This window comes from Boleophthalmus pectinirostris, unplaced genomic scaffold, assembly GCF_026225935.1.
Source record: "Boleophthalmus pectinirostris isolate CB_2022bp ecotype Guang Dong unplaced genomic scaffold, ASM2622593v1 HiC_scaffold_15, whole genome shotgun sequence".
Lineage (NCBI taxonomy): Eukaryota > Metazoa > Chordata > Actinopteri > Gobiiformes > Gobiidae > Boleophthalmus > Boleophthalmus pectinirostris.
This window is the reverse complement of record NW_026571070.1, coordinates 9,634,524-9,661,265: the sequence shown is the minus strand read 5'-3', so window position 1 is coordinate 9,661,265 and position 26,742 is coordinate 9,634,524. Positions and strand designations below refer to the sequence as shown.

The 26,742-nt window shown below is 38.7% G+C and overlaps 1 protein-coding gene across 3 annotated transcripts in view; it reads right to left on the bottom strand.

Moving 5' to 3' along the window:
- rps6ka3b (ribosomal protein S6 kinase, polypeptide 3b) overlaps positions 1–26,742 on the bottom strand; it is a 140,201-nt gene that overhangs the window by 3,561 nt on the left and 109,898 nt on the right. For 2 of the 3 annotated variants that reach the window (XM_055150755.1, XM_055150757.1), the window contains 18 exons: positions 22,371–22,452; positions 19,575–19,655; positions 19,407–19,486; positions 17,775–17,881; positions 16,816–16,853; positions 16,441–16,583; positions 13,225–13,295; positions 10,977–11,065; positions 8,895–8,959; positions 8,348–8,450; positions 8,093–8,202; positions 7,272–7,397; positions 6,198–6,287; positions 4,757–4,915; positions 3,433–3,594; positions 3,122–3,198; positions 1,891–2,008; positions 229–369 (listed from right to left, as the gene is read on the bottom strand). In XM_055150755.1, the coding sequence (XP_055006730.1) occupies positions 229–369; positions 1,891–2,008; positions 3,122–3,198; positions 3,433–3,594; positions 4,757–4,915; positions 6,198–6,287; positions 7,272–7,397; positions 8,093–8,202; positions 8,348–8,450; positions 8,895–8,959; positions 10,977–11,065; positions 13,225–13,295; positions 16,441–16,583; positions 16,816–16,853; positions 17,775–17,881; positions 19,407–19,486; positions 19,575–19,655; positions 22,371–22,452 (1,842 nt within the window). The remainder of the gene's footprint in view (positions 1–228; positions 370–1,890; positions 2,009–3,121; positions 3,199–3,432; positions 3,595–4,756; positions 4,916–6,197; positions 6,288–7,271; positions 7,398–8,092; positions 8,203–8,347; positions 8,451–8,894; positions 8,960–10,976; positions 11,066–13,224; positions 13,296–16,440; positions 16,584–16,815; positions 16,854–17,774; positions 17,882–19,406; positions 19,487–19,574; positions 19,656–22,370; positions 22,453–26,742) is intronic. The other variant, XM_055150756.1, reaches the window with a different exon arrangement.

The window sequence follows — 26,742 nt, the reverse complement described above, 5'->3', positions numbered from 1 at the left end:
AGTTTTTTGATGATTGCACGTAAAAGCAGCGAGAGGAAACAAAAGGTAAGTGAAAACAAAAATTTTAAGAGCACTCAAACATACACGACTCAATCTAAATAAAACTGGGTAAACTAATTATGGCGAAATAATAAAAGAGGCCATATTATTGACCTAAAACATCCTTAATTTCAGCACAGTCTAGTTCTGTTGTTGAAGTTGCTGCTCCCTGGCTGCTCTGGTCTTTACCTTGACGAGGTGGGGGGCGTCCTGTCTGTTCAGGGTGTACTTGGGCAGGTGGTCGCGGTGAGTGATCCAGGGGTGCCTGAGCACCTGTCCTGCCGTCAGGCGCTGGTGAGGGTCCACGTGCAGCATCTTAGACACCAGGTCCTGAACAAACAGAGGAGAGAGGAGAACATTTACATTTATAGAGCAAAGAGCCAATATCATCCTTTAAAAATAACTTGGATGTGGATTGTATGAGTTTAGATTTGCCTTCTGTCAACAAAATTATTCTAATCTACAGCTGACAAATGACTTAAAATAAACTAGTTCACTGAATTCCATGTTAGGAAACTGTGGTCCCCAGTGGAAGCACATCAGTGCCATCACAACAAAGGAATCACACAGCTGTTTTTCTTTTGCACCAAAATGAACATGTGACGTTGCCGAATCCTGTGTGTATCACCAATTAAGAAAATAGAATCCACCCAACTTTTTTTTTTAATGCATCACAAGTCAACCAGGGATGAATGTGGGTTCATGTGTGTGAATTGTGTGAGTATGTGTGTAGGCTTGTGTGTATGTGGATGTGCGTGCACATTCCTGTGCAGGCAGGTGCGTGCATGCATGTGTGCGTGTGAATGTATGCACATGTACATATATATCAGGGACGGGGAGCATTCAGACCGGGAGGTGGTTCATTGGGGGGTGGGCCGGCCTGGTCGATGGGCGACCACATGCGGAGCCCTGGGGGTGGCCCCCGCACCCGCCTTGGGGGGCATGAATGTGGCTTGGCCTGCTCCCACTTCAGTGGGGATCTGAGGCAAAATGCCAACACACACTTAACAAATTTTCAATACTCAAATTAAATAGCAATAATACAGGTCAACATTAAATCATCCGCATAGCCTGTCTATCCCCCCCCCGGCACACATACATACACACGCGTATGCACACACATACACACACACATACACACACACACGCACGCATATACACACACACACACACACACACAGACACGCACACACACACAGACACGCACATAAGGTTCACACTGTCACCAACCCCTGTCATCTTTGTTCCTATTTGTATGTAATGTTCAGTCGTAATGTCTGTCTTGTATCTTGTATGTCGTTTGGTTCCTATTTGTTGTAATCTATGTAGTTTGCAAATAAAAATTATTATAAAAAAAGAAAAAAAAAAAAAAAAGAAAAAAGAAAGTAGAATCTGTAGTGTAGAGAAGTGGACGAGTGCTGGTGAATGTGAAAGTGGGTTTACAATGTGTGGTCTTGGAAAAAAAAAGCAATTAAAGATTGCTCAAACATGCATGAATTACTCCATATACAACATGTAAAGGGTAAATGGTGACGGGAAACAACTCAGAAACTCTGAAAACAAAGCTCTGAACTGTCGATTTTGCACAACAGGTCTGTTTTAAAGCATTTAAAGCATATCCAAAGACAACTTTCTCACACAGGAGACAATAAAGGGTTATCTTAAGAACAATTATCTTAAATCACAATTTTAATTTATCCTTCAGTCTGTAGTTCTATATTATCTATTAGACATAACTAAAGTTGTCTTCTTTTTCTGAGATTTTCCATTTCACTGTGATCTGTCTAATCTGAAAATTCACTCAAGAGTGGGTGTAATAATCATTTTATGCCATCAGATGGCGCTGTGTACCTTGGCCTCTGCAGACACAGAGGTCCAGTATCCTCCGCTCAGAGAAAACTTCCCGCTGCCGATCCGGGCCAGAATCTCCTCCGGCGTGTCCTCGGGGCCGTTGGCAAAAGGAGTGAAGCTAAAAACACAAAAACACTTCATTGGACAACAGTCTCTTGCTCTTTTTTGGTACTTATTTAGAATTTATTATAATACATTGTGATGTGTGAGCTACTGTGTCCAAGTAATTCTCCTTGTGGATCAATAAAGTTTGTCTAAGTCTTTATAGTTGAAGATGGAGGAAATTCAAAGAACAGGATAGTAAAGACAGAATGAAGACAGATTTAACAATGGCAAAATTACCCAAAATCCTGTATTAAGGCACCCCAATCTCAACAATACAGTGCCCAGACAAATACTACCATTTAAAAAAATAATTATTACACTTATTAGGAATGGGACAAGACAAAGTTTCCACAAGACGACGAGATTTTAACCTACTTCCTAATACAGTATATGCATTTCACAGTTCAGTTTCCGATTTTGGCCTTACAATTTTGCTATTTATTCCATTTCATAGTTTTGTTTCCATTCTGGTTCTGCTTTTTGGAACTGTAAGAGATGCAGCTCACCAACATGTGACCATTTTTGTCCAGTCTAAATGTAACAGGGTTCCTACTCTTTGTCACTGACAAAATTTCAAAACTTTTCCATGACTTTTTCATGACCTAAAGTGAATTTTGTGTAGAACTGATCACACTTGTTTGTTGTTAACCCTTTCCACTCACCTTATGGTTTGGTATTTAAAATTCAAAATACTGTCAGTGCATTTATTTTCATTTATTTTAAACAAAAAGCACACGCGTTCAGAAATAATCATAATAGCCTAGTGATAACTTAACAGAACACTGTAGTTGCGTGAAAGAGATATGAAAATTCCATGACTTCTCCAAAACTTTAATTGAATTTACAAAATTCCATGACTTTTTCAGGCCTGGATAATGCCATTTTCCATTTCGATGATTTTTTTTCCCATGAACCTGATGTAAATACGTGAAAAAAAAACCTCACAAGATAACTTTTCTCTTGTGTGCACAATCTTGCGGCAATTTTGTTTCGCGAGATCTTGGGGCACGAAATCTCACAGCATCCCTTCTTATTAGTTTTAGATTCAATTAGTATCTGATTTTATTTACTTTTGTCAACCCTAATAATGAATAATTCAATCATTTAAAGTGTGCCGTTTACTGACCCCGTGAGCATGGTGTAGAGGAGCACCCCCAGACTCCAGATGTCACAGGCAGCGTCATAGCCCTGCTTCTTTAAGACCTGCAACAAAACCACACAGACTGTTCATGTTTCTGTTCACAGATGTAAATATTTATAAAAAAATGCACTTGTACATCATAATACAGGCTCCTGCTCTCCATCCAGAGGTTTAACAGTGATAAAAATTTGCACTGTTGCCGTAGAAATTCAACAATTCAAAACAAAAGTCCTCAAAATGGTGTCTACAAACAGGACAGTGGAGCTCATGAGTTGTTCGTTAGTGTTGTTTGTCACCTCTGGAGCGACGAAGTTGGCGGTGTAGCACGGCGTCATGAGCAGCCCGTTTTCGGCGCGGAGCTGTTTGGCGAATCCGAAGTCGCAGATGCGGATGGACTCGGCGTTCCCGCTCTCGTCCACGTAGAGGATGTTGCTGGGCTTCAGGTCTCTGTGCACCACCTACACACAAAAGAAAGGACTTTATGAAAATGAATAGAAGTGATACTATAGAAGAGTGTTGTCATGATGTTAAAATGTCTCGATTTCGATACTTCGGGATAGACTTGATACTCAATATCAATTTTTTTGGACAGCTGAATGTCATTTTCATCATTAAATATTCCCATGTGGTCTTATATCTGTGCAAAACTATTCAGGAAAGGTTCATTTCTGTCCTGTGAATGTGACTTTTTAGTATCGATACCTGCTAGAATGAGTATCTAGTTTCGATCCCAGTTTTAGTATTGATTAGTATCCTGTTTTTCGATACTTTTGACAATCCTACCATAGAGAATACGAAGTTGTACAAGAATTATTTTTAAAGACTGAATTGTGTTTTTAAATATCTGGTCTAAAGCAGGACTACGACGTTTCAAACCCAGACTAAAGACCAGGTCTAAACAACAAAATTGGGACTAAACTAGGTCTTAACCAGAACTAAACCAGGTCCAAATAGGGGCTAATCGGGGCTTAACGACATGTAGAGCAGTGTAAAGAAAATCTGAAACCTAACCAAGTCTGAACCAGGTCTGAACCAGGTCCGAACCAGGTCCGAACCAGGTCCGAACCAGGTCCGAACCAGGACTAAACACCAGGAATAAACCAGGTCCAAAGTAGGGACTAAACAGGTCTTATCCACATGTAGACCAGTATAAAACAAATCTGAAACCCAGTCTAACCAACTCTAAACCAGGTCCAAAATAGGGATTAAATTGGTTTTATCCACATGTAAATCAGTATAAAGAAAATCTGAATCCTAAGCAAGTCAAAACCAAGTCTAAACCAGATCCAGACCAAGTCAAAACTACTTAAATCTAACCTAACTCAAGACTCAACCCAAACCCGGTCTTACAAATTATTACTTGATAAGTCAAACTGTGAGAAAAGGTGAGTTTTGATGTGTTTTTTAGTGAGTCTGAGGTTCTGGTGTGAAAGGAGAAAGGTCCAGACGGTGCGGATGTTTGATTTAACTGCGGGAGTGAAAAGTTTTGAGTCTGCTGATTGGAGTCGGGTCTGGACGAGGTCAGAGACGTGCGGAGGCTCTTTGTGTCTGTATTTTGATCCTGAAACTGTTGTGTTTTTTTTGTTTGGGGAGCGGGTGTGGGCGTGTTGTTGGCCTTACCCCCTGGACGTGCAGATACTCCACCGTCCTGGTGATGGTGTACAAAACTGCACTGGCTTCACGCTCAGAGAAAAACTTCTGTCTGAGGATTTTGTCCAGAAGCTCTCCTCCCTTCATCAGCTCCGTGACCAGGAACACAGACCGACCATCGTCATACACCTGAGGAAGAGAAATTAAACGTCATTAAATATAAAAATAGTGAATCAACCTGTCAGTCACTCCCTTAGTAAAATCACGTCATGTCATGTGTGGTTTTGGCTCGGCAGGTACATTTTTCACGCACCAATTACTGAAAATAATAATTAAGCTGTGTTCAAACCTCATCTTGTCTTTGATCTAATTTTGTGTTAAACCCCTGAGAACTATGTCATGAATGTACATAATTATTGTTCTATTATTAGTACCGTAAATTCCGGACTATAAGGCGCTACTTTTTTCTCAAACTTTGAACACTGTGGCAAATAAAACAATGCGGCGAATATATGGATAGATTATTAGTTGGGCACATTGTCCATTCATAAATATGGTCTATGGTTTGGCAACACAGCGGATACAAGCAGCCTGAGTGCAGAAAACGTCGCTGTCTGTGCGGGTGACCCATGGATCTAGGGTTCACATGAAGATACTACACGAGCTTGCGATATTGTCAGCGCACTCAAATAATTTATTGCTGTCTGATAAAATAAGTTACGATGCTAAATGAACATTAGTGAGGGGGATACGTCTTACTCGTATGCGCAAATGACAAGAAGAAACGTCTCAAACTCTTGTAGCCGGACATCCACTCATACCTGATCAATACAACTATCCTCGCCCCCGAGAGAGTCTGAAATCTGCTGAAATCCTACGAGACGCTGACATGATACAGACAGGACAGAGGCTCTTTCTGCAGGAGACATGTGCGGGGAGAGACGGGGTTGATGCGCCGAGGAAGATTCTAGTTTTATTGTGTTTTGAACAGTTATTTTGCGCTTCATACACACTCCCTCCTCATGGAAAACACACGAAAAAACACAGATGATGCAGCTTTTAAGTTAACGGCGATTGATGTGGCTGTCGAAGAAGGAAACAGAGCTGCTGCATGTGAGCTTGGCATCAGTGAGTCGATGGTGAGATTTTGGCAACGGCAGCGTGATGAACTGACTCAACGCAAAAAGACGACAAAGCTTTAAAAGGCGATAAAAGCAGACGGCCCGAACTTGAAAACCTTCTTGAAGACGTGGACACCTGCGGCTTATATTCAGGTTCGACTTATATATGTACAATTTTAAAATTTAGTTAAAATTTAGTTGATGCAGCTTGTTTTCAGGTACGCTCAATAGTCCGGAAAATACGGTACATCCGAAATAAGAAAACAATATACATGGATGGTTGCCTGGTTGGCTCTGTGGTCTGGTTCCAAACCCTCTTTCTTATTAAAAACGTATGAACTGAGTCTCACATCTTTGAGTGTGATGATGTTCGGGTGCTGTCCGTATCTCAGCAGGATCTCCACCTCCTCCGTCGGGTCTCTCTTCGACTTGTTAATGATCTAAAACACAAGAAACACAGAATAATAGAGATTTTTTGGGTGTACCACTAGAGATTTTACACATTACAGACGACGATTTAAACGTAAAATGTAACTTTTGTGGTGGAGGATGCTTCGCTGCATGGAGATCTTAATGCTTTTACCTGGAATCTTTAACAGTATGGCTTTAAACTTATCTTTTTATTCAATTAAAGCTGTTTTTATTGCTCAAACATACCTTGAGAAACATGCACTATTACTGTCAGTGGGCTTGCCTCTTCACAGATCTGGCTTGCAACACGGCCAGGACGTAAGTAACATTTTCAAAGCGTGATTAATGAAAGATTTGGCTTGATTTGAATCCAGAACGTCACCTTAATTCATTCATTTTTTGTTTGATTGCTTCTTACAAATAAATTACAAGAATCCACGATTTTGGAGAAGGTGACGCAGACGCCAAATCTATCAACTTCACCAATTTAACCACTTCACCGCACTTAAGATTTCGAGAACCACCAGCTCACTTTAATAATAATAATAATAATAATCTCAAGACATAGTTTGCGTCTAAAAAACAGTTGGGTCGGTATTTAGTTTTAAAACTGTTAAGAAAGTGTTAAAACTCCAGAGGATGCCCACTCAGAGTCATGTTGCTTCCTCTAGATCGGGATCGGGAGCAGGTGAGAAACAATAACAAAAAAGAACAAAGAAACAAAAGAAAAAGGGAGGAAGAAGAGAATGAGGTGGAGAAGAAAAAGAAGACGAGAGGTGAACGGAATCAGATGTCGCAGGACAGCAATAACATCTCCATGTAGACAAGCGGACCCCCACTAAAAAGTCAAATTTTTAACACAAAAACAGTCAATCTTTTTCCTCCAAAGTCTAAATTAATTGACATCGAAGGCGTTTAGAAATGACTGAATCTCGAGTGAACTGAACTGTATTAATGCTCTATCAAAAGCCGTCCTTTACAACATGTACTGTTTGTGTGTTGTGCGTACAGACCTTGACGGCGTACTCCATCCCGGTGCCTTTGTGGACGCAGCGTTTACAGACGGAGTAGGAGCCCACGCCGATGTCCTCTTTGATCTCGTACAGGTCTGAGAAATGTGACGTACTTCTGTGTAACTGCTGTAACACATGAACGAATATCAGAGGGGACACAGGAAAAATATATGTACAATATAAAAAAATAAAAATAAAGGACAGTGTTTTTTAGGCTTTTTTAAACATCTAAAAAGAGGGGATCTAGAATTTGTAGTTCAAATTGTCTTCACAGATAAAAGGTGAACATAATAAAATCATATCACTTACTGAAAACATTTGTAACTGTAAATAATTATTCTTATTGACAAAAACATTCAATCACGTCACTTTTCATACATTTGAAGAAACATAAAACATAAAGCTTCTAAAGATTATAGTAAAAACAAACATGGAGAGCTAAAAATACATGGAGACTAAGTAAAATAAAAATAATAATAATAAAAATTTAAAACATTATTATTATTACATTTTGAATTTATGTTTAAAAATATGAGTCTCATTTGGGTTGCCAGTTTCAAAGCTGAAATCCAGTATATAATTAAGCCTATATTTTGTATATTTTGTGTATTAAAAAGCCCTATATCACCATATTTTTCGGACTATAAATTGCACTTTTTTTCATGTTTTGGGTGTTTCCTGTGACTTATACTCTGGTGCGACTTATATATGTTTTTTTCTTTTTCATTATGCATTTTTTGGCTGGTGCAACCTATACTCCGGAGTGACTTAAAGTGCAAAAAATATGGTAAATAAAATGCATTATTAGTTTGTGTTCGCACTTGTACGATGGTGTTGGGTGCAGGCTGTGTCTCTTCTTCTGTGATGGCCACGAAGCTGAACCCTCTGAAGAGCTGATGGGCGTTTGCGCTCGGAGGGACGCCCGGAGAGTCTGAACAAATGAACAAACAAACAAACAAACAAACACAAGCAAATTATGTAAAATAAAAATATACAAATACAAATTTTAAACAGATTCCTCCTCTCCGGCACGCTTTTCAGATTTTCACAATGTTGACATAAAAAATAAACATTACCTCTGGGAGTTTTTGCTGTGAATTCTGGGTCGAAGTAAAAGGTGTCGTCTGGTCTTCCTGCTGCAGGTTTGAACGGAGGGTGGATCTCTCTCCGAAATAATTTCTATGGAGAGAAAAACAAAAAAGAGGTCACATTTCCTGCATGTTTAAACAATAATGCATTTATCACAGTTTCCCATTAATGAAGGAGAGACTACGATAGACCCCCGTAACTGAATTTCTGCCCCTACTGAAGGCAAATGATAAATCAAATACTACATTTTTAGAAGTAACTATATTTAATTTTTAATCATTTCCACACCACTCCACTCAAATGCATTCATATAAGACTATTTCTTCTTCATCTATTTTGTACTTACACAAGATATAACAATAAAAAGGGCACACAGGATAAAAAAGTAGGTGCAGGCAGAGGCAAAAAACCCAAAAGAGCTCCTATTAAAGGCCCCAGTTTATGAAAGCATAAAATTTAACCTTATCGTCCTGCATTACTTATATAAATTGCATTGTTCTACAGTTTAAAATATTGTTTGAAGGCCGCACTCACATTCCAGTCGATTGTATTAAAAAACTGATGTCTCTTGATTTCCTCCACACCATCCGGACCAGCTCCTAAAACACACGCAAATACAAACAGGTGTAATGTCTGCGCTCACCAGCAGAGGGCAACTTTAGTTCAGACATAAATACATTAAGTAACATTTATGCAAAGTTCGGACAATTTTTGGAATTACTGCCATATTGTTCTAGCGTTGTGTTGGTTGAAATGTTACTAAATAAACTCTTATAAGTAAAACATGTCTAAATAATTCTGAGGTTTACTATAAATGCAAATTAACACTAACAATAAGATTTAATGAGACTCTTATTCAAGTTTTTGTATTCATGTATTGCAACAAAATGTGAACTTGCTACACATACATTTCCTTAACAGTACATAAAACTTTTGAAAGCAGTACAATAGACATGTGAAACTCAGGCCCAGGTGCCAAATTTGGCCCACAATATAATTATATTTGGCCCGCAAGATCATATCAAATATGTATTGGAACTGGACCGCTGGCTGCCACGCCAGAATGGCTCATGCACTACTAATACTACTAATACCACTAATACTACTAATACCACTAATACTACTAATACTACTACTTTGATGAACTTATATTTAAGAAGAGATTGCTGAGTATTTGTATCTGCTTTGGACCCATGTAAAAAATGTTGTTATTATTTTATATTTTGCTTGTTCTGGATTCAATGTTTAAGCAAAACTATTATTAAACATTTATTTTAACATTACCTATCTTGAAAGAAGAGAAAACGTGCATATATAAATCCATGAATACATAAATATTTAGTTTGGCCCACGACTTAGTCCCAGTTTTTAATTTTGGCCCTCTGTGAATTTGAGTTTGACACCCCTGCAGTACAACAAAGTAAAATGTGCTTTCTTCTCATAAGACAACTTTGTACAATGCTAAATCGACACATTACCACCGAAACATGTCAAGTAAATAAACTATTTCACTTTTTACAAAGTTGTATTATTAGAAGAAAATGCAAAGTTTCTATATAACAAGAAAAAAAAGGGAAATGTATTCATTCTACTATATATCACAGGTTTTTTTTTTTTAAATGCACTTACAACATACATCAAAGTACCACTACCACCGAAACTACTACATTTGGGTCTTTTTCTTGTTTAGTACTACTACTACTACCACCGAAACTACTACATTTGGGTCTTTTTCTTGTCTACTACTACTACCACCGAAACTACTACATTTGGGTCTTTTTCTTGTCTACTACTACCACTACATTTGGGTCTTTTCTTGTCTACTACTACCACTACATTTGGGTCTTTTTCTTGTCTACTACTACCACTACATTTGGGTCTTTTTCTTGTCTACTACTACCACTACATTTGGGTCTTTTTCTTGTCTACTACTACATTTGGGTCTTTTTCTTGTCTACTATTACTACTACTACTACATTTGGGTCTTTTTCTTGTCTACTACTACTACTACATTTGGGTCTTTTTCTTGTCTACTACTACATTTGGGTCTTTTTCTTGTCTACTATTACTACTACTACTACATTTGGGTCTTTTTCTTGTCTACTACTACCACTACATTTGGGTCTTTTTCTTGTCTACTACTACATTTGGGTCTTTTTCTTGTCTACTACTACTACTACATTTGGGTCTTTTTCTTGTCTACTACTACTACTACATTTGGGTCTTTTTCTTGTCTACTACTACTACTACTACATTTGGGTCTTTTTCTTGTCTACTACTACCACTACATTTGGGTCTTTTTCTTGTCTACTACTACCACTACATTTGGGTCTTTTTCTTGTCTACTACTACTACTACTACTACTACATTTGGGTCTTTTTCTTGTCTACTACTACTACTACATTTGGGTCTTTTTCTTGTCTACTACTACTACTACTACTTCTTACTACTACTTACTACTACTACTTCTTACTACTTCTACTGCTACTACTACTTCTTACTACTACTGCTACTATTTCTTACTACTACTACTACTTACTTTCAAGAAAAGACTACTATAGCTCCTACAATTACAACAGAAAACTAAAACTACAACTACTACATGATTATTTTTACCGAGTCGATTGGCCGGGTTTCGCTTGAACAGGTTCCGTAGTAAACTCTGGGCCTCCGAGCTCAGAAACTGTGGCATTCCTAATTTGGCCCTGGGGAAAAAAAAGTTTGATTCATTTATTAATAAAACAGAAACACAACACCAGCTCTGATCAGACCGCAGGAAGCACATCAGCGATTTCTGAGACGGGCGAGAAACAGAGACCGTGACGACGCTCAGATTCCACATGCTGCTTTAAGATTATAAATGTCCCACTTTTAATGGACGTTTAGGGAATTACGTTACTTTATCTTTTAATTGAAATTAATTAAATGGGTAATGCTGGTGATTTGGAAGGCAATACCGACAAAAATCACACAAACAGGACAAAATTAGACCTTTTCTGAATAGTTTTAGAACTTTTTAGACTTTAGTGTGAGTTTTATTTTAACACAGTCTCACTAGAAAGAGCTGATTTGGTTGGAACTAAAACAGGTGATTTATTTTGTGGTGTTAAACGTGTCTCTTTCATGTAAAATTACAGGCAAACTCCTAAACACACACTGCAAATTTCTCCGATCTGGCCAAGATTTTAAAGCTTATATCAGGTCATTCATCTTGTTTTCAGGTTTATTATCTACTTACTACTTCTGAGACTGCTTCATTCTAGTCTAGAGGTAGTTTATTTTAAAATAACTTGTCAAGTAAAATGATCTTGCTGCATGGACAGATAGACTGAAAGATTTCACTCATTTTCTGAAAGATTTAAGTGTTTATGTCTTAAATTTTAGCCAAGCTTTTTTGCAGTGTCGGCTCAAGAACGCTCGTATCGATCACAGGCTCCTGAAAATGTGCTGTTTAATTCCATTTTGCATTTTTTCTTAACTTTTCAGACAATTTTAAAGCTTTTTTGTCTGTGTGTGTGTGTTTGTTGTGTCACCATGGTAACTAATGAAAATTCCACCAATTGAGCTATACAGGGAGTCCCAAATAATTTGACATCATTTCGCAGGTCAATAATTCTGGCAATTCTTGTTGAAATAACCTAAAATTTTCACAGAATGTACAGAAACTAGGGATGTAACTATATCCAAATCTCACGGTACAATATTATCACAATATGCATCTCACGGTACGATATTTATTGCGATATTTTGAAGAGGCGTATATAATTGTAGATAGGATGCTTTTGTTGCTTTTAAAATACCTTGACAAGATTTTGGTGTGAATTATTTCCATCATAATCCCAAAAATTCAAGTAAAAAACATATTTCTCCATGTTGTCTGTGCTGAAATGAATCATGGGATATGAAGTTCCCGATGTTTATAAACTGCTGCTACTATAAAACCATGGATTTAAGCAAAGAAACTTGTAATTCGATATATTGTGATGGTCCATGATATTATTGTGAGACTTTTGACGATACGATATCACGATATTTCGATTATTGTTGCATCCCTAATAGAAACAGATCAAGATTTGGAGCAATGCTGTTCACTCCCAAAGAGAAGTCATTTTGCGTCTTGGAATCTGCTCGTACACAGTCACCCAGGACTGTGCAGCGTGTCTTCAGTGCAACATTTGGAAAAACTTCATCAACTGGCAAACAAAGTCCCATAATAAACTCATGATGTTCCAACGCCTAAACTGTTTCACTAAGCTAGACTTTTAAAATGACATTTGTAGAACAGAGGGATGGGACAAGACACAATTTCCACAAGACGAGATACAAGATTGGGTCCACAAGAATGAGAAAAAATGAGATTTTAACAGTTCCTAGCATATGAATTTCACGCTACAATTTCCAACTTTGGCCTCACTTTTTAAAATTTATTTGATTCAGTATTTTTGTTTCTGCTCTAGTGCTGCTTTTTGGAACTGTAAGAGATGAAACTCACCAACACGTAACACTTTTTTGTCCAATCCAAATGTAGAAAAAATATCATGAGATCTGGTACCATCCCTCAGTGTTTTACATTTAAGATTTTAATATTTCAAATGGAAAATTATTCAGAAACCAAATTTATTAGAGCAATAATACAAGGAAGTAAGTATAGTTGGGTTAAGGTGCTCTCAAATATCCCTCCTTCTCATCTATGCAATTTTCTTGTACTTTTATGCACTCTTCCTGAATCCAATTATAACTCATATAAACTATAAACTCCTGATATAACTCCCTGTTGATGCTCTGACCCTGAGATGTTGTGAATAGCTGTGGTTTTGCTGCTGCCTCTGCATTTTTGAGCATCTGAGTGTCTCCAGTTTCTTACTTCAGGATCATGGTCATCGTCTCTTTCCGGTCCTTCCCCTGAAACGGCAGAGTTCCCGTCAACATCTCGAACTGTGGAGACAAGACTGTGGTCAGAGACGGATGCGGTGTCCTCGTAAAAAAAAAAAATCACAATTTGCAAGCAAGAGAATAAAATATCAAACGTATGTATTATTTATTTTTCTTTACTACATAATTCCACATGTCTTGCTTCATATATTTGATGATTTCCATGTACAGAAAATGTAGAAAGTAGTAAATGTAAAGAAAAAAAAACACCAAATGAGAGTGTGCGTCCAAACATTTGATTAGTAGTGAATATTTGAAGTTGTTTATTATTAACTTATCAAATTTTTACTGGTCATTTATATGTACGCAAAGACTATATCAATATTGCCAAACATGCCACATTCGTCCAATTAAAATAAATTATTCCCTATTAATTCTGCTCTACACAATTAATCAAAAATGAGTTAATGTCATTTTGTTTGTATTTGAGACCTCCTTTATCATGTGAATAAATATCGTGAAAAATACTGAGCTCAAAATTGACCTTCTGACCCTTATTTGTCAGTTCCTGTTCTCTGCCTTTGTATCGTGAGTCAAAAATTAAGATTTGTGCAAAGACAAAACAAAGAAACTGTGCGTGTTTGTGTTTGTGATTTAGGTTATGAATTGATTTTATTTTAAAATCCAAACCTCTCACCTTGTTCTTTTTGTTGCGGTCTTGGCACAGGGTCTTAACACATTAAATAAATAAACCTTTGTATTCAATTACACTTAAATTATCTTTAATGTAAAAGTATTTGGTGTATTTATTCATACTGTACACACTATACTGCAAAGTCACTTGTCTGTCAAACTGTTTAACTGTGTAAGGGCCTGTTCACACGAGAAAACTTGGGGGTAAAAATGACAAAATATTTTATAGGAAGTGTCTTTCGTTTAGACGGTGACGACGTTTTTGGGGCTTAAAAACGCAAAAATCTGAAACCACAGTCCAGAGTGGAAAAAAACGTTGCCTACACTGCCCAAACAAAACTCTAATCACGCCACGTACACGTTTACATCACATACATCACCACTAGGGATGGGCATTCGATGAAATTTTCTTAATCGATCGTCGGAAGAATTAACAATCGATTATCAATTAATCATTAACGTTTTTATATTAAAATGATCATCATTATTATTACTATCTGCACTACTAATCTGCATAAATAAATTCAACTTTACGACATATAAACCGTAACGACTCCAGAGCCACATCAGCCAGTTTGACATTATAATGTGTTTAATTCAGTTTTGCGCAACTCTCACAGAAACAAAACTTAAAACCGCATCACTAATTTGCATAAACTCAGCGAAGGTAAAAATACAGCTCTTGTGCGCTGATGCGGTCAATTTCTGTCGGGTTAAAGGACACGACTCAGTGGAATACAGGTTAGTGTGACCAGATTTGTGTTTGTCAAACCCAGGAAACTGTACGGGGGGAGGGAGGTGGGGACTCGTCATCGACATTGTGCGACTCTCACCTGGCAAAACATTTTCCCACTGGACACCGAAACATATATGCTGCTTTATACACTGTGCACATGAACTCACACTTGTCCCGAATGCAATGGAAAGCCTGGAATTTCTTGTACAAATCATCGTTAAATACACATTTGTGCTTCAACACGTTGCAGACTGACCGAATGTTTCTGTTTGTGTCTCGCTCCTTCTGAGTGCAGAGAGACATGTACAGACCCGTTTGGTCACACTACGCACAGCAACCTACATTCGGTTTGTCGATTAAAATTTACGTAATCGATGAAATTCTTAATGATCAATTATCGATTAATCGACTAATCATGCCCATCCCTAATCACCACCCAGCGTCGCCACCTCACCGCCTGGCATGGATACACAATCAAATTCCACACACTTTTGTTTCACCGTATGCACGCAGATTTCCTCCAGAAAACGCTCGTCCAAAGGCGGAAAAAAAAGTGAAGACGCGACACCACTTTTTGCGTCTTCTGTACAAAGCCTGAGTGTTGCTGCACGATCCTGACAAGCACTAAACAGGAAATCCAAAAGTCTTCTACGTCATTTCAAACAAACCCCATGATGACTCAACCTCACTGAAGTTAAGGCTGTGCATTTGAGACAGACTCTTCTTTGACGCTGTTTAAATCCAGGCTCAAAACATTTCTGTTTGACTGTGCATATAACTGAAAGGTTTTCATTCCACACTCTTCTCTCCAATTTATGTCTCTCTTTTTTTATTTTAATCTTTATGATTATTTATGTTTTGATTTGTTTTTATTGTGGTTTTAATGTATTTCTTATTCTGTAAAGCACTTTGAATTACTTTGTGTACGAATTGTGCTATAAAAATAAACTTGCCTTGCCTAATCGAATTTTGATCGCAATTTTGATTTGTGTGTCGACGATCTTCAAACTCATATAATCGAGTTGAAACGATTTAAAGCTTAACAGTTAACAAGTTTATTTTGGGATATTTTTTATATAAATAAGTAAATATTAAGTAAATAATAATTAAATCAATCAATCAATAATAATTAAATATAGAGATTGTAGAACAGCTGGATATATAGTTTATTTTGGATACATTTATGTTTTTCTATGCCTTATTTCATGTTCAAAGTTTATTTTATTCATTTTGTGTTTTATACATCGAAAAACTGCTCTAAGGTTCATATTTGTAGCCTATATTTATTTTCAATTTGAAAGTTTTGTGTAAATTATCAATAACAAAGAGAAATGCTGAATAAAAGCATTGTGTAATTAAAAAATAATCGTTGAATAATCGTGATTTCAAAATTTACAAAAATAATCGTGATAATGATTTTTTTACATAATGGAGGAGCTCTTGGTGAGGTGTTCTTATAATGGATAGAAGTCTGGGGAAAAAAATCAAACAAATAATGATCATGTCTGTTACTTTTGGCTCGTGATACAAAGGCAAAGTACAGGAACTGCCAAATAAGGGTCAAAAATCTATTTTAATCTCAATATTTTTCGCATACAAATACTTCTTCATTACAGAGACTAGTTGTCAAATTTTGGGAGCTCTACCTATTATACTTTTGTCTGGACAAAACAGAAAATTTGAAGTCATTTTTCCCAGTTTCAGGGGCAGAACTGAGAATATTTGTAACTTGTGATTGTTTATAAATGTTTATCTTGTCTTGTACCCAAACCTACTCACCATCAGTACCCCGTATGACCACCAGTCGGCGCTGTGGGTGTGTCCCCTCCTGTTCACCACCTCAGGAGCCATGTACTCCACCGTTCCGCAGAAGGAGTAGGCCTTGTTCTCATGATCAATCGACTCTTTACTCAAACCGAAGTCTGGACACGGACAATGTGAAGGATTAAAAACGGAAAACACAGTCAGTTAGTTAAATTTCTAATGCGGCTTAGAGGTTTTTGAAATAAAATTAAACCATTTGAAGCTAAAATTGAGGCGTGTGTATATTATTTTTGCTTCGTTTTGATTTAATAACAGTGCTGTCTTCATAATAAAATCAGTTTTCATTGCCGTTTTGATAAAATAAACATTGATTATCGTGTTGTTACTCACCTGTCAGCTTTATGTGGCCCTCCTCATCAAGTAAAATACTGAGAAAAACAAAAACAAACACAATTTACATAAGAAACTGTCAAGGTTCAGCTGTAAAATGATAAAAATGTCTCGTTTCCTTTCCAAAATTTCACACATTTCATTTTAAGTATTCATTATTCATAACAGTTTTGTCTGGTTCTGGTTTGAGCTCAGTTTAGTCCTGATGGTAGACTTGGACTGGTCCTGTTTTAGTCCTGGTTTAGTCTTGGTTTAGTCCTTTTGTAGCCTTGAAATTGGTCCAGGTCTAGTCCTGTTTTAGTTTGTGTTGAGTCCTGTTTTAGACGTTTTGTAGCCTTGGTTTGGTCCTATTTTAGTCCTGGTTTAGTCCTTTTGTAGTCTTGGATTGGTCCTGTTTTAGTCTTGGTTTAGTCCTTTTGTAGTTTTTTGTTTGTTCCTGTTCTAGTCCTGGTTTAGTCCCGGTTTAGTCCTTTTGTAATCTTGATTTGGTCCTGTTTTAATCCATTTGTAGCCTTGGGTTAATCCTGTTTTAGTCCTGGTTTAGTCCTTGTATTGGTCCTATTTTAGACCTTTTGCAGCCTTGGCATGGTCCTGTTTTAGTCCTTAAATGTAGCCTTGGACTGGTCCTGTTTTAGTCCTGTTTTAGTCCTGTTATAGTCCTGGTATAGTCCTGGTATAGTCCTGGTATAGTCCTGGTTAGTCCTGTTTAGTCCTGGTATAGTCCTGGTTTAGTCTTGGTTTAGTCTTGGTTTAGTCTTGTTTTAGTCCTTGGATTGGTCTTGTTTTAGTCCTGGTTTAGTCCTTTTGTAGTCTTGGATTGGTCCTGTTTCATTCAAGACATTAGAGATACAAAACAGAGGAAATTATAGTGCTAAATTATACTTTAGTGCACTATGTTGCAGTAACTTTAGCACAAATTCAGACTTAAATGAACCCAGTTGTGTGATTTTGAGTTTTACTTTTCGGGTTTGAGGTCTCTGTAGATGATGCCGAGTCCGTGGAGGTGATCCAGAGCCAGAGCCAGTTCAGCCAAATAAAACTTCACATCCTCCTCCGTGAACATCACCTGGAAACGCACAGGAAAAAATAAATAAATACAGGCACAGAACTCAACCCGTCCACTTACCAAGAGGAGTAAAATACGGTTAGTGAAATTATCAGTTAGTACATAGCTGAGAGCAAACTTTCAATCTGTTTATACTTTTTTTTTCTCTTTTTTTGGGCAATATACGGGAAAAATGATTGGAAAAAATGTGTGGGTGGTCACTGTTGGTCCACTGTTTGTAATTTATTAACTTTTGCAACTTAAAATATTCTACATGTTTGAACTTGTGTGTAAAAATATTAACTCTTAAAAAACTCTTGTTGTCACAAACGATGCCAGCAGAGGGCGCAAGGATTACATCACTATTTAAAGGTGAGCTGTGTAACTTTTCAGGTGTGTCTGAGAGTTCTTCACCTCCTTTTCTACATGGAATTGTTGCCTGGAATGTTTCACAGTACAGTATTACACTTGTAGTCCTTTTGTAGACTTAGATCGGTCCTGTTTTAGTACTGTTTTAGTCCTTTTGTAGCTTTGGCTTGGTCCTGTTTTAGTCTTAGTTTAGTCCTTTGTAGCCTTGGATCAGTCCTGTTTTAGTCCTGGTTAAATTCAGTTTTAGTACTTTTGTAGCCTTGGATTAGTCCTGTTTTAGTTCTGTTTTAGTCCTTTTGTAACCTTGGATTGGTCCTGTTTTAATCGGGTTTTAGTCCTGGTTTAGTCCTGGTTTAGTCCTGGTTTAGTCCTGGTTTAGTCCTGGTTTAGTCCTGGTTTAGTCCTGGTTTAGTCCTGGTTTAGTCCTGTTGCAGTCCTGGTTTTGTCCTGGTTTAGGCCTGTTTAGTCCTGTTGTATTCCTGGTTTAGTCCTGTTGTAGTCCTGGTTTTGTCCTGGTTTAGTCCTGTTGTATTCCTGGTTTAGGCCTGTTGTATTCCTGGTGTATTCCTGGTTTAGTCCTGATTTAGTCCTGGTTTAGTCCTGTTGTAGTCCTGGTTTAGTCCTGTTGTATTCCTGGTTTAGTCCTGGTTTAGGCCTGTTTTAGTCCTGGTTTAAGTCCTGTTTTAGTCCTGGTTTAGTACTGGTTTAGTCCTTTTGTAGCCTTGGATTGGTCCTGTTCCGTATTCATCTCTAAGGAAACAGCACATATGACACCACAAGGCCAAGTTATATGTCAAATCTGTGGAGAGGCGAGCCTACAACAGTAAGAATACTTTTTTTTGGGGCTTTTCTTACACCAATAAAAACTCATGTTAGTGAATAAAGGAAGCTGGATATGTTTAACACCATACCAGGACATTTCAGACAAAACTATAACCTCTCCATGAAGACAAGCAGGTGCGGACCTTCCACCAGAAAAGTTACACAGTGCAACTTTAATTGAAAAGCTAAAAACATGAGACATTACCATAAAAGACTAAATGTGGACTTCAAAAACACTGAGGAGCTTAAACTTATTAATATTACACAAACATACAATAATAAAACAGGCCCAATACGAGCACAGTTTTGACATAAAAAAAAAAAAAAAAAAGTGTAAATAATGTTGTTTATTCACCTCTTTGGAGAGTCGTGTGAAGAGATCTCCTCCTCTGAGAAAGTCCAGGATCAGGTAGAGCTTCCCCTCCGTCTGAAACGCTGTGGAAAATTCAAATTTGTTGAAACCTCCGTCCGACCAATCAGATCTCTTTGTTCAGATTTCGAGCTCCGTGATTGGTCGACTCACCGTAATGCAGCTTTACTATGAACGGATGATTAACCTCCACCAAAATGTCTCGCTCCATCTTCGTCCGAACTCGATCCCGAACTGGAAAAAACACACAAAGCAAGACAAAAGTTTCTGATTAATGAACACGCTTCTTATCTTAAACAAATGACACAGATGGGTAGTCAGAAGTATCGAAAATCAAATACGAATCGATACTAAAACTGGTATCAAATCTAGATATTTGAGCAAATATCGATACTAAAAAAGTCAACACCTACTAGTAAACAGATTTCTTGGCAGTCCTGGTTTTGTTCTACAAGGTTCAGCCCTAGTTTAGACCGGGAATAGTCCTCTTAAAGTCCTGGTCTAGATCTGGTGGTACTCGGAAAACCAAATATTGTTCTTGGCGTAATAAATTTGAGAATCATTGTTTTAGGTTGAGGCGTGTAACAAGAAGGAAAAAAAGGGAAAATTCAGAATCACAATTTACCTAACACAGTAATCCCCCTGCATTTTTTTTTGTGTTTAATTTGAGATATTTATTTACAAACATTGCGCACGTCGGTCTAAATCGGGAGGGAGCGAGTCTTCAGTTTGCCTTGGTCTCATGTTGAGGCGTGAATCTCCACTTTGGGCGATGACGAAGAAACCAAAACAAGGAGGCAAAAACAAGCTCCCCACACGCTCCGGGACCATTCACTTAGAGCCAGGATATAAAAGGAAACAGGCCATTTAACTGTGAGGTGAATACAGAAAGAGAGGGGCTTGGATTGGGAATATTGGCGTTTTCAGATGTAAGAGATTTTTTCCTATTCATTACATTATATTTTGTCATGAAATTGTCAAAAGGTAAATTCACAAATGTTGAATCTGATCATTTCTATTAATGAATGGAATCAAGAACTGACTTAATTGCAAAATAAATCTGCATTTTAACAATATTAACTTTACCAGCCCCCATCTGTATTAAATATAACTGAAAAATACAATGTCATTTTGTAATTTCCAATAATAGACAATAGTACTTTCTTTTATTGGGCGTCAACGCTCTAAATGTGTGTCTAGGGTGTCGGCGTCAGAAGTTGAACATGCTGAACTTTTCGTGTCAGACGCGCCCGTCAACCAGTTCGAGTGCCCAGTGACGTAGTGATGTTATTATCCGGAAGAAAGAGAAAGACCCGAGAACCAGAGCGGTATGAATATATATGCCGCAATCACCGAGCCAAACGCCAGGACTACACTAGGACCGGACCAAGACTAAACCAGGACTGGACCAGGACTAGACTAGGATAAAACCAGGACTAAAGAAGGACTAAACCAGTGTCAGTGTGTCATTATTACAGTATAAAGACATACACGCTGCAGTCGCCGAGCCAATCACCAGGACTGGACCAGGACTGGACCAGGACTGGACCAGGACTGGACCAGGACTGGACCCAGGACTAGACCAGGACCAGGACTGGACCAGACTGACAGGACTAGGACTCCAGGACTGGACCAGGACTGGACCAGGACTGGACCAGGACTGGACCAGGACTGGACCAGGACTAGACCAGGACTAGACCAGGACTAAACCAGGACTGGACCAGGACTAGACTAGGAGTAAACCAGAACTAAAGCAGGACTAAACCAGTGTCAGCTTGTCAATAACACAGTATAAATATATACACGCCACAGTCGCCAAGCCGATCACCAGGACTGGACCGGGACTGGACCAGGACTGGACCGGGACTGGACCGGGACTAGACCGGGACTAGACCGGGACTAGACCGGGACTAGACCGGGACTGGACCGGGACTGGACCGGGACTGGACCGGGACTGGACCGGGACTGATCCAGTGTCATTAGTGAAGTATACATATATATCAGGGTATCCCCAGATCTGACTACCCCAAATTTAAGACTTTTTAAAAACTTTTTTTCAAACCACTTAAATGAAAATTAAAACAACAACAACAACAACAAAAACACACAAGATCCTAAGAGCCACTGTGGATTAAACCAACACTTCCCCCTGATCCATCCAACATCTTCCTCCACTCTACTGATTTTGTTTACTCATTGCCGTCGGCGCCACAAACCAAAGAATTGTTTGAGCATACTCCAAGTTAGACGTTTATTCACGTTATATGATTTCACATTGTTTTTTTTCCACTCCCTCCCTTTAACTTTGCACTGCAGCCCGGTTGAGTTTACAGAAAAATAGGCTAATGAAATTTAAGACCTTTGTGAAAAAAATAAGACTTGGACAACATAATTTAAGACTTTTAAGGACTTAATTTAGGAACATGAAATTTAAGACCTTTTTAAGACTTTTAAGACCCCACGGCTGCCCTGTTTTTTTACACCGCAGTCGTCGACCCGATCTCCTCCACTGATGGTTTTATGTAATATTAAAAAAACACTAAAGTATCTTTCAGTCTGGTCTGCCATCGTTCTGGGAAAAGACCGGGACCGGGCACTTGTTTCCAGGGTAACAGATGCCGTCGAGTATTTTTCTCCCGTTCACCCATGGCGTCCAAGATGCGCTTTGGTGGCATCTGAATTCCAATACAAAGGCGTCCAAACAGAGGCGTCTGGGGTGTTTTTTGACACCGCGGTCTGAACACATCATTATACTGGCTCTGATAAAGTTTGTCCAGTTTATGTGGATTTTTTATTATCAAAACTTGTTCAAAAAGTTGTTGACTAGTTCTGATACTAGTTTTAATTTAGAATACCACCTGATTTTTTTATACTTTTGACCTCCTCACCACCAGCAGAGTATAATCGTGTATGAAAGTGTTATACTGGATTAACACATTATAAACAAACCTTTTAACGTGGCCTTCTTGAGGACTTTCATGGCGTAGAGCTGCCCGGCGTCTGGTCCAGTCACTTTCTTCACTAGAAACACCTGAGAGAAAACATAATAATGAGGTCATTTAGTCAGTTATTGTAATCTGTCAGTCATTTTATATCCATTTCATTATAATATTTTTAGTTTAGTGAGATGAAAAATGTTCCCTCTGTTCTCCATTTGAATATAGAGAGCCATATTAAACTTAAACTACAGTAGCCTCAGAGGTTCAAAAGGCCAGTCCTTGGAAAATGCATTTGGACTGAACAAATTCAGTGAGAGAAACACACCACACAGAACTTACTGACTGGAGTTTTAAAGATGAACTGCATAAATCTGTGTCTCATTCGTTCATTCGTGTTTCAAAATAAAAGCAAAAATAAGAAAACGAAAAGACAACTATTTTCTTCATTATTTGTCTCCAAAACCAAAATGAGTTCAGTTTTTGATTTTGTGTTTAAATGAATAATGGAAAAAACAGATAATGACCGTTTCCTGTTTCCATAATTTAAATTCCGATGCCGGACTAAAACAAGACTAAACCAGGAGTAAACAGTTTTCAGTCCCGGTCTGGTCTGGTCCTGGTCTCAGTCCCGGTCTCAGTCCCAGTCTCAGTCAGTCTCAGTCCCAGTCAGGTCTCAGTCCAGTCTCAGTCCCAGTCTCAGTCCCAGTCTCAGTCCCAGTCTCAGTCCCAGTCTCAGTCCCAGTCCCAGTCTCAGTCCCAGGTCTCAGTCCCGGTCTCAGTCCCGGTCTGGTTCCGGTTTCAATCATGGTCTGGTCCTGGTCCTGGTCTCAGTCCCATTCTGATCCTGGTCTCAGTCCCGGTCTCAGTCCTGGTCCTGTTCCCGGTCTGAGTCCCGGTCTGAGCCCCGGTCTCAATCACGGTCTGGTCCCGGTCTCAGTTCAGGTCTCAGTCCCATTCTGGTCCTGGTCCTGTTCCCGGTCTGAGTCCCGGTCTGAGTCCCGGTCTGAGTCCCGGTCTAGTCCCGGTCTAGTCCCGGTCTAGTCCCGGTCTCAGTCCCATTCTGGTCCTGGTCCCAGTCCTGGTCCTGTTCCCGGACTCAGTTCTGGTCTGGTCCCGGTCTCAGTCCCGGTCTCAGTCCCGGCCTCAGTCCCGGCCTCAGTCCCGGCCTCAGTCCCGGCCTCAGTCCCGGCCTCAGTCCCGGCCTCAGTCCCCGGACCTGGGTCAGTCCTGGTTCAGTCCGGCATTGCAGTTGCTGTTTTTTTCATTTTAGTTTTGGAGACAAATAATGAAGTAAACTGTTGTTTTTTCGTTTTCTTATTTTTGGTTTTACTTTGAAAAACAAATGAACGAATGATACACGGATTTCTTTCAAAGCCATAGTGTGGAACATTACAGGCAAAGCGATATCTCCATAGAGAAAAGAGACAATCAGGTGGCATACTCTCCAGAAAAGTTACACAGTGCGGCTTTAAATCGGCCTCAAAGCTCAGTGATGGGAAAACTCCTTCACGTGTACAGGCAGACTGTATATCGCCCTGGCTGCTCCACTCACGTTAATAGAAAAATATCACGTTGGCAGCACTTGCGGATGAAGAGGCTGCATTGATTTTCTGGGTCGCTGTTGTAGTGATTTGCATAAACACACACGTAGCCGTAAAGCTAATTGCTCATTCATAAGACGATCTCCATGGCAGCGGCTCCGGGGGAAAAGTGAAATCAAAGCCTCGCTCACACTTCAGCGATATGGAGTCTGTACGGTGGATTTTAGACCAGTTTTGATCATGCACAAGGTAAACAAAACACAAGATTTGCATATTTTCTGAAGAGGCTGAGAGAAAGAGAGTATAATTGATTGGGTTAATGGGTCATAGTAACATTTAGAATCAACATAGTAAAATAAAAGCGGTTTAAAAAGTCTGATATTACACAAAACTGACTCTTGTGAGCTTTAAGTCTTGTCATAATGTTGTTTAAGTAATCCTGGTTTATTATTTTGTCTGCATCTCCAAAGCTCAAAATGCTCTGCTCCACCTTGTGACATCATGAAGTGTTTATTATATTTTTCAAGTTAACAGCTCCTTTTACCTTTAGTTCAGTAGAGATGGGCAATTCCAGGTTCCAGTCGGTTTTGCATTATGCGTTTATGCCAGGAGTTCTTAAACTTTTTGATGCTGACGCCTGATTTTTCCAGTGCAGAGTGGCCCGGGGCCCATTAAATATGAACAGTGTATTGCAGGGGTATTCAACTAAAATTTGAGGAGGTCCGGACTTCTGATTGTTATGACTGTGATACAGAAGTAGCCTAGTTTTATCAATGTCTGAATGTATGAACAATACAACAATAAATAAAATCAAGGGAAATACAAGTTAAAAACATTCACTTCACCAGAAAAGTTACACAATGCACCTTTAAAAAGAGAAACCTATCCTTGTTAAAGCTGCAATGTGTAACTTTTCTGGCGGAGAATCAAATCAAATGCTTTTCTTCATAGAGATGTTATGGTTTTGTCTGGAATGTTCCACAGTATGGCATTAAAACTTTCTATCTTCATGGTGACTAAACCAGACCAAGTCATGATTATGTAAAAACGTAAATGATTAATCGAAAATCAATTGTTAATTCTCCCAACAATCGATTAATAAAATTTCATCGAATGCCCATCTCTAATTGGGCCGAGTTTTGGCTGAATTGTGTGTCACGCTTCATGTAGTAAACATGGCATAACGAGAACCGATTAATACCTCAGCTCCCGATCGGCAATTGTATGTCGCAAGAAAATCAAACCTGTTTTAAATCCAGTTGCCTCTCACGAGGGTTTCGCTCTGTTGAAGTCGTTCGTATCGTGTGAGAACATCAACCGTGAGCTGTGAACTTTAAAACCCTGTGATTTGGTCGTACAGATTGAAACGACTGAAAATATCGCACAGTGTACACCCAGCTTTACAGGTCAAATCTGTGGAGAGGCGACCCCATCACAGTCACAGTGCCTGTTTTTTAGGTATTTTTGAGCAAACACCTGTCAATGAGTAAAAGTTAGGTAGGGCTGTTTACCAAAAAGTTACAAAGTGCACCTTTAACCTGTATATTTTTCCATCTCAAACTGCTTCTTCTTCCTCTTCTTCTTCTTGTTCTTCTCGGTGTAAAACTTCTGAGCACAAATGTGTCAGTGATGGCAGGTTTCCCATGTTTTAGGTTACGGCGTGATTAATCTGTTGCTATGTAAACACGTTAAAATCAGCAGATGATCCGGACTCACAAACAGGTGGTCGAATCATCATCACAACACAACGTACAGCAGCCGCTCGTCCTCTGTTCTTGGAAGACATGCAGTTCTTTCTATTTTTTATTTTATTTTTTTTTCTTGTACATATACACTTATATAATTATGCCTTATTTGACACCACTCTGGCACGCTCTTCTTCTTTTTACCGTTTATATTTTTACTCTTTGTTATTATAATATACTGTGATGTGTGAGCTACTGTGTCACATCACAATATATTTCCCTTGTGGATCAATAAAGTTTGTCTTAGTTTAGGTCTAATTACCCCAGAGATAAAATATGAATGTGAGTAATTATGGAGTATAAAAAAGGTACTTTAAAACAGAGGACCTCAGCACCCAGGCCTGGGACCGGTACTGGACCATGGGTCGTTTGGTACCGGTCCTCGAAAGCTCAAATCCCCCCCAGGTATAAACCAGGTCTAAACCAGGTCTAAACCAGGTCTAAACCAGGTCTAAACCAGGTCTAAACCAGGGTCTAAAACAGGGTCTAAAACAGGGTCTAAACTAGGACTAAACCAGGTGTAAACTAGGACTAAACAAGGTCTAAACAAGCTCTAAACCAGGTCTAAACCGGGACTAAAACAGGTCTAAAACAGGTCCAAAACCAGGACTAAAACAGGTCTAAAACAGGTCTAAAACCAGGACTAAACCAGGTGTAAACTAGGTCTAAAATAGGACTAAAATAGGTCTAAAACAGGTCTAAAACCAGGACTAAACTAGGTCTAAACCAGGACTAAAATAGGTCTAAAACAGGGTCTAAAACAGGTCTAAACTAGGACTAAACCAGGACTAAACTAGGTCTAAACCAGAACTAAAATAGGTCTAAAACAGGGTCTAAAACAGGTCTAAACTAGGACTAAACCAGGAGTGAACTAGGATTAAACAAAGTCTAAACAAGCTCTAAAACAGGTCTAAAACAGGACTAAAACAGGTCTAAAACAGGTCCAAAACCAGGACTAAAACAGGTCTAAAACAGGTCTAAAACCAAGACTAATCCAGGTCTAAACTAGGTCTACACCAGGACTAAAATAGGTCTAAAACAGGGTCTAAAATTGGTCTAAACTAGGACTAAACAAGGTCTAAACAAGCTCTAAATC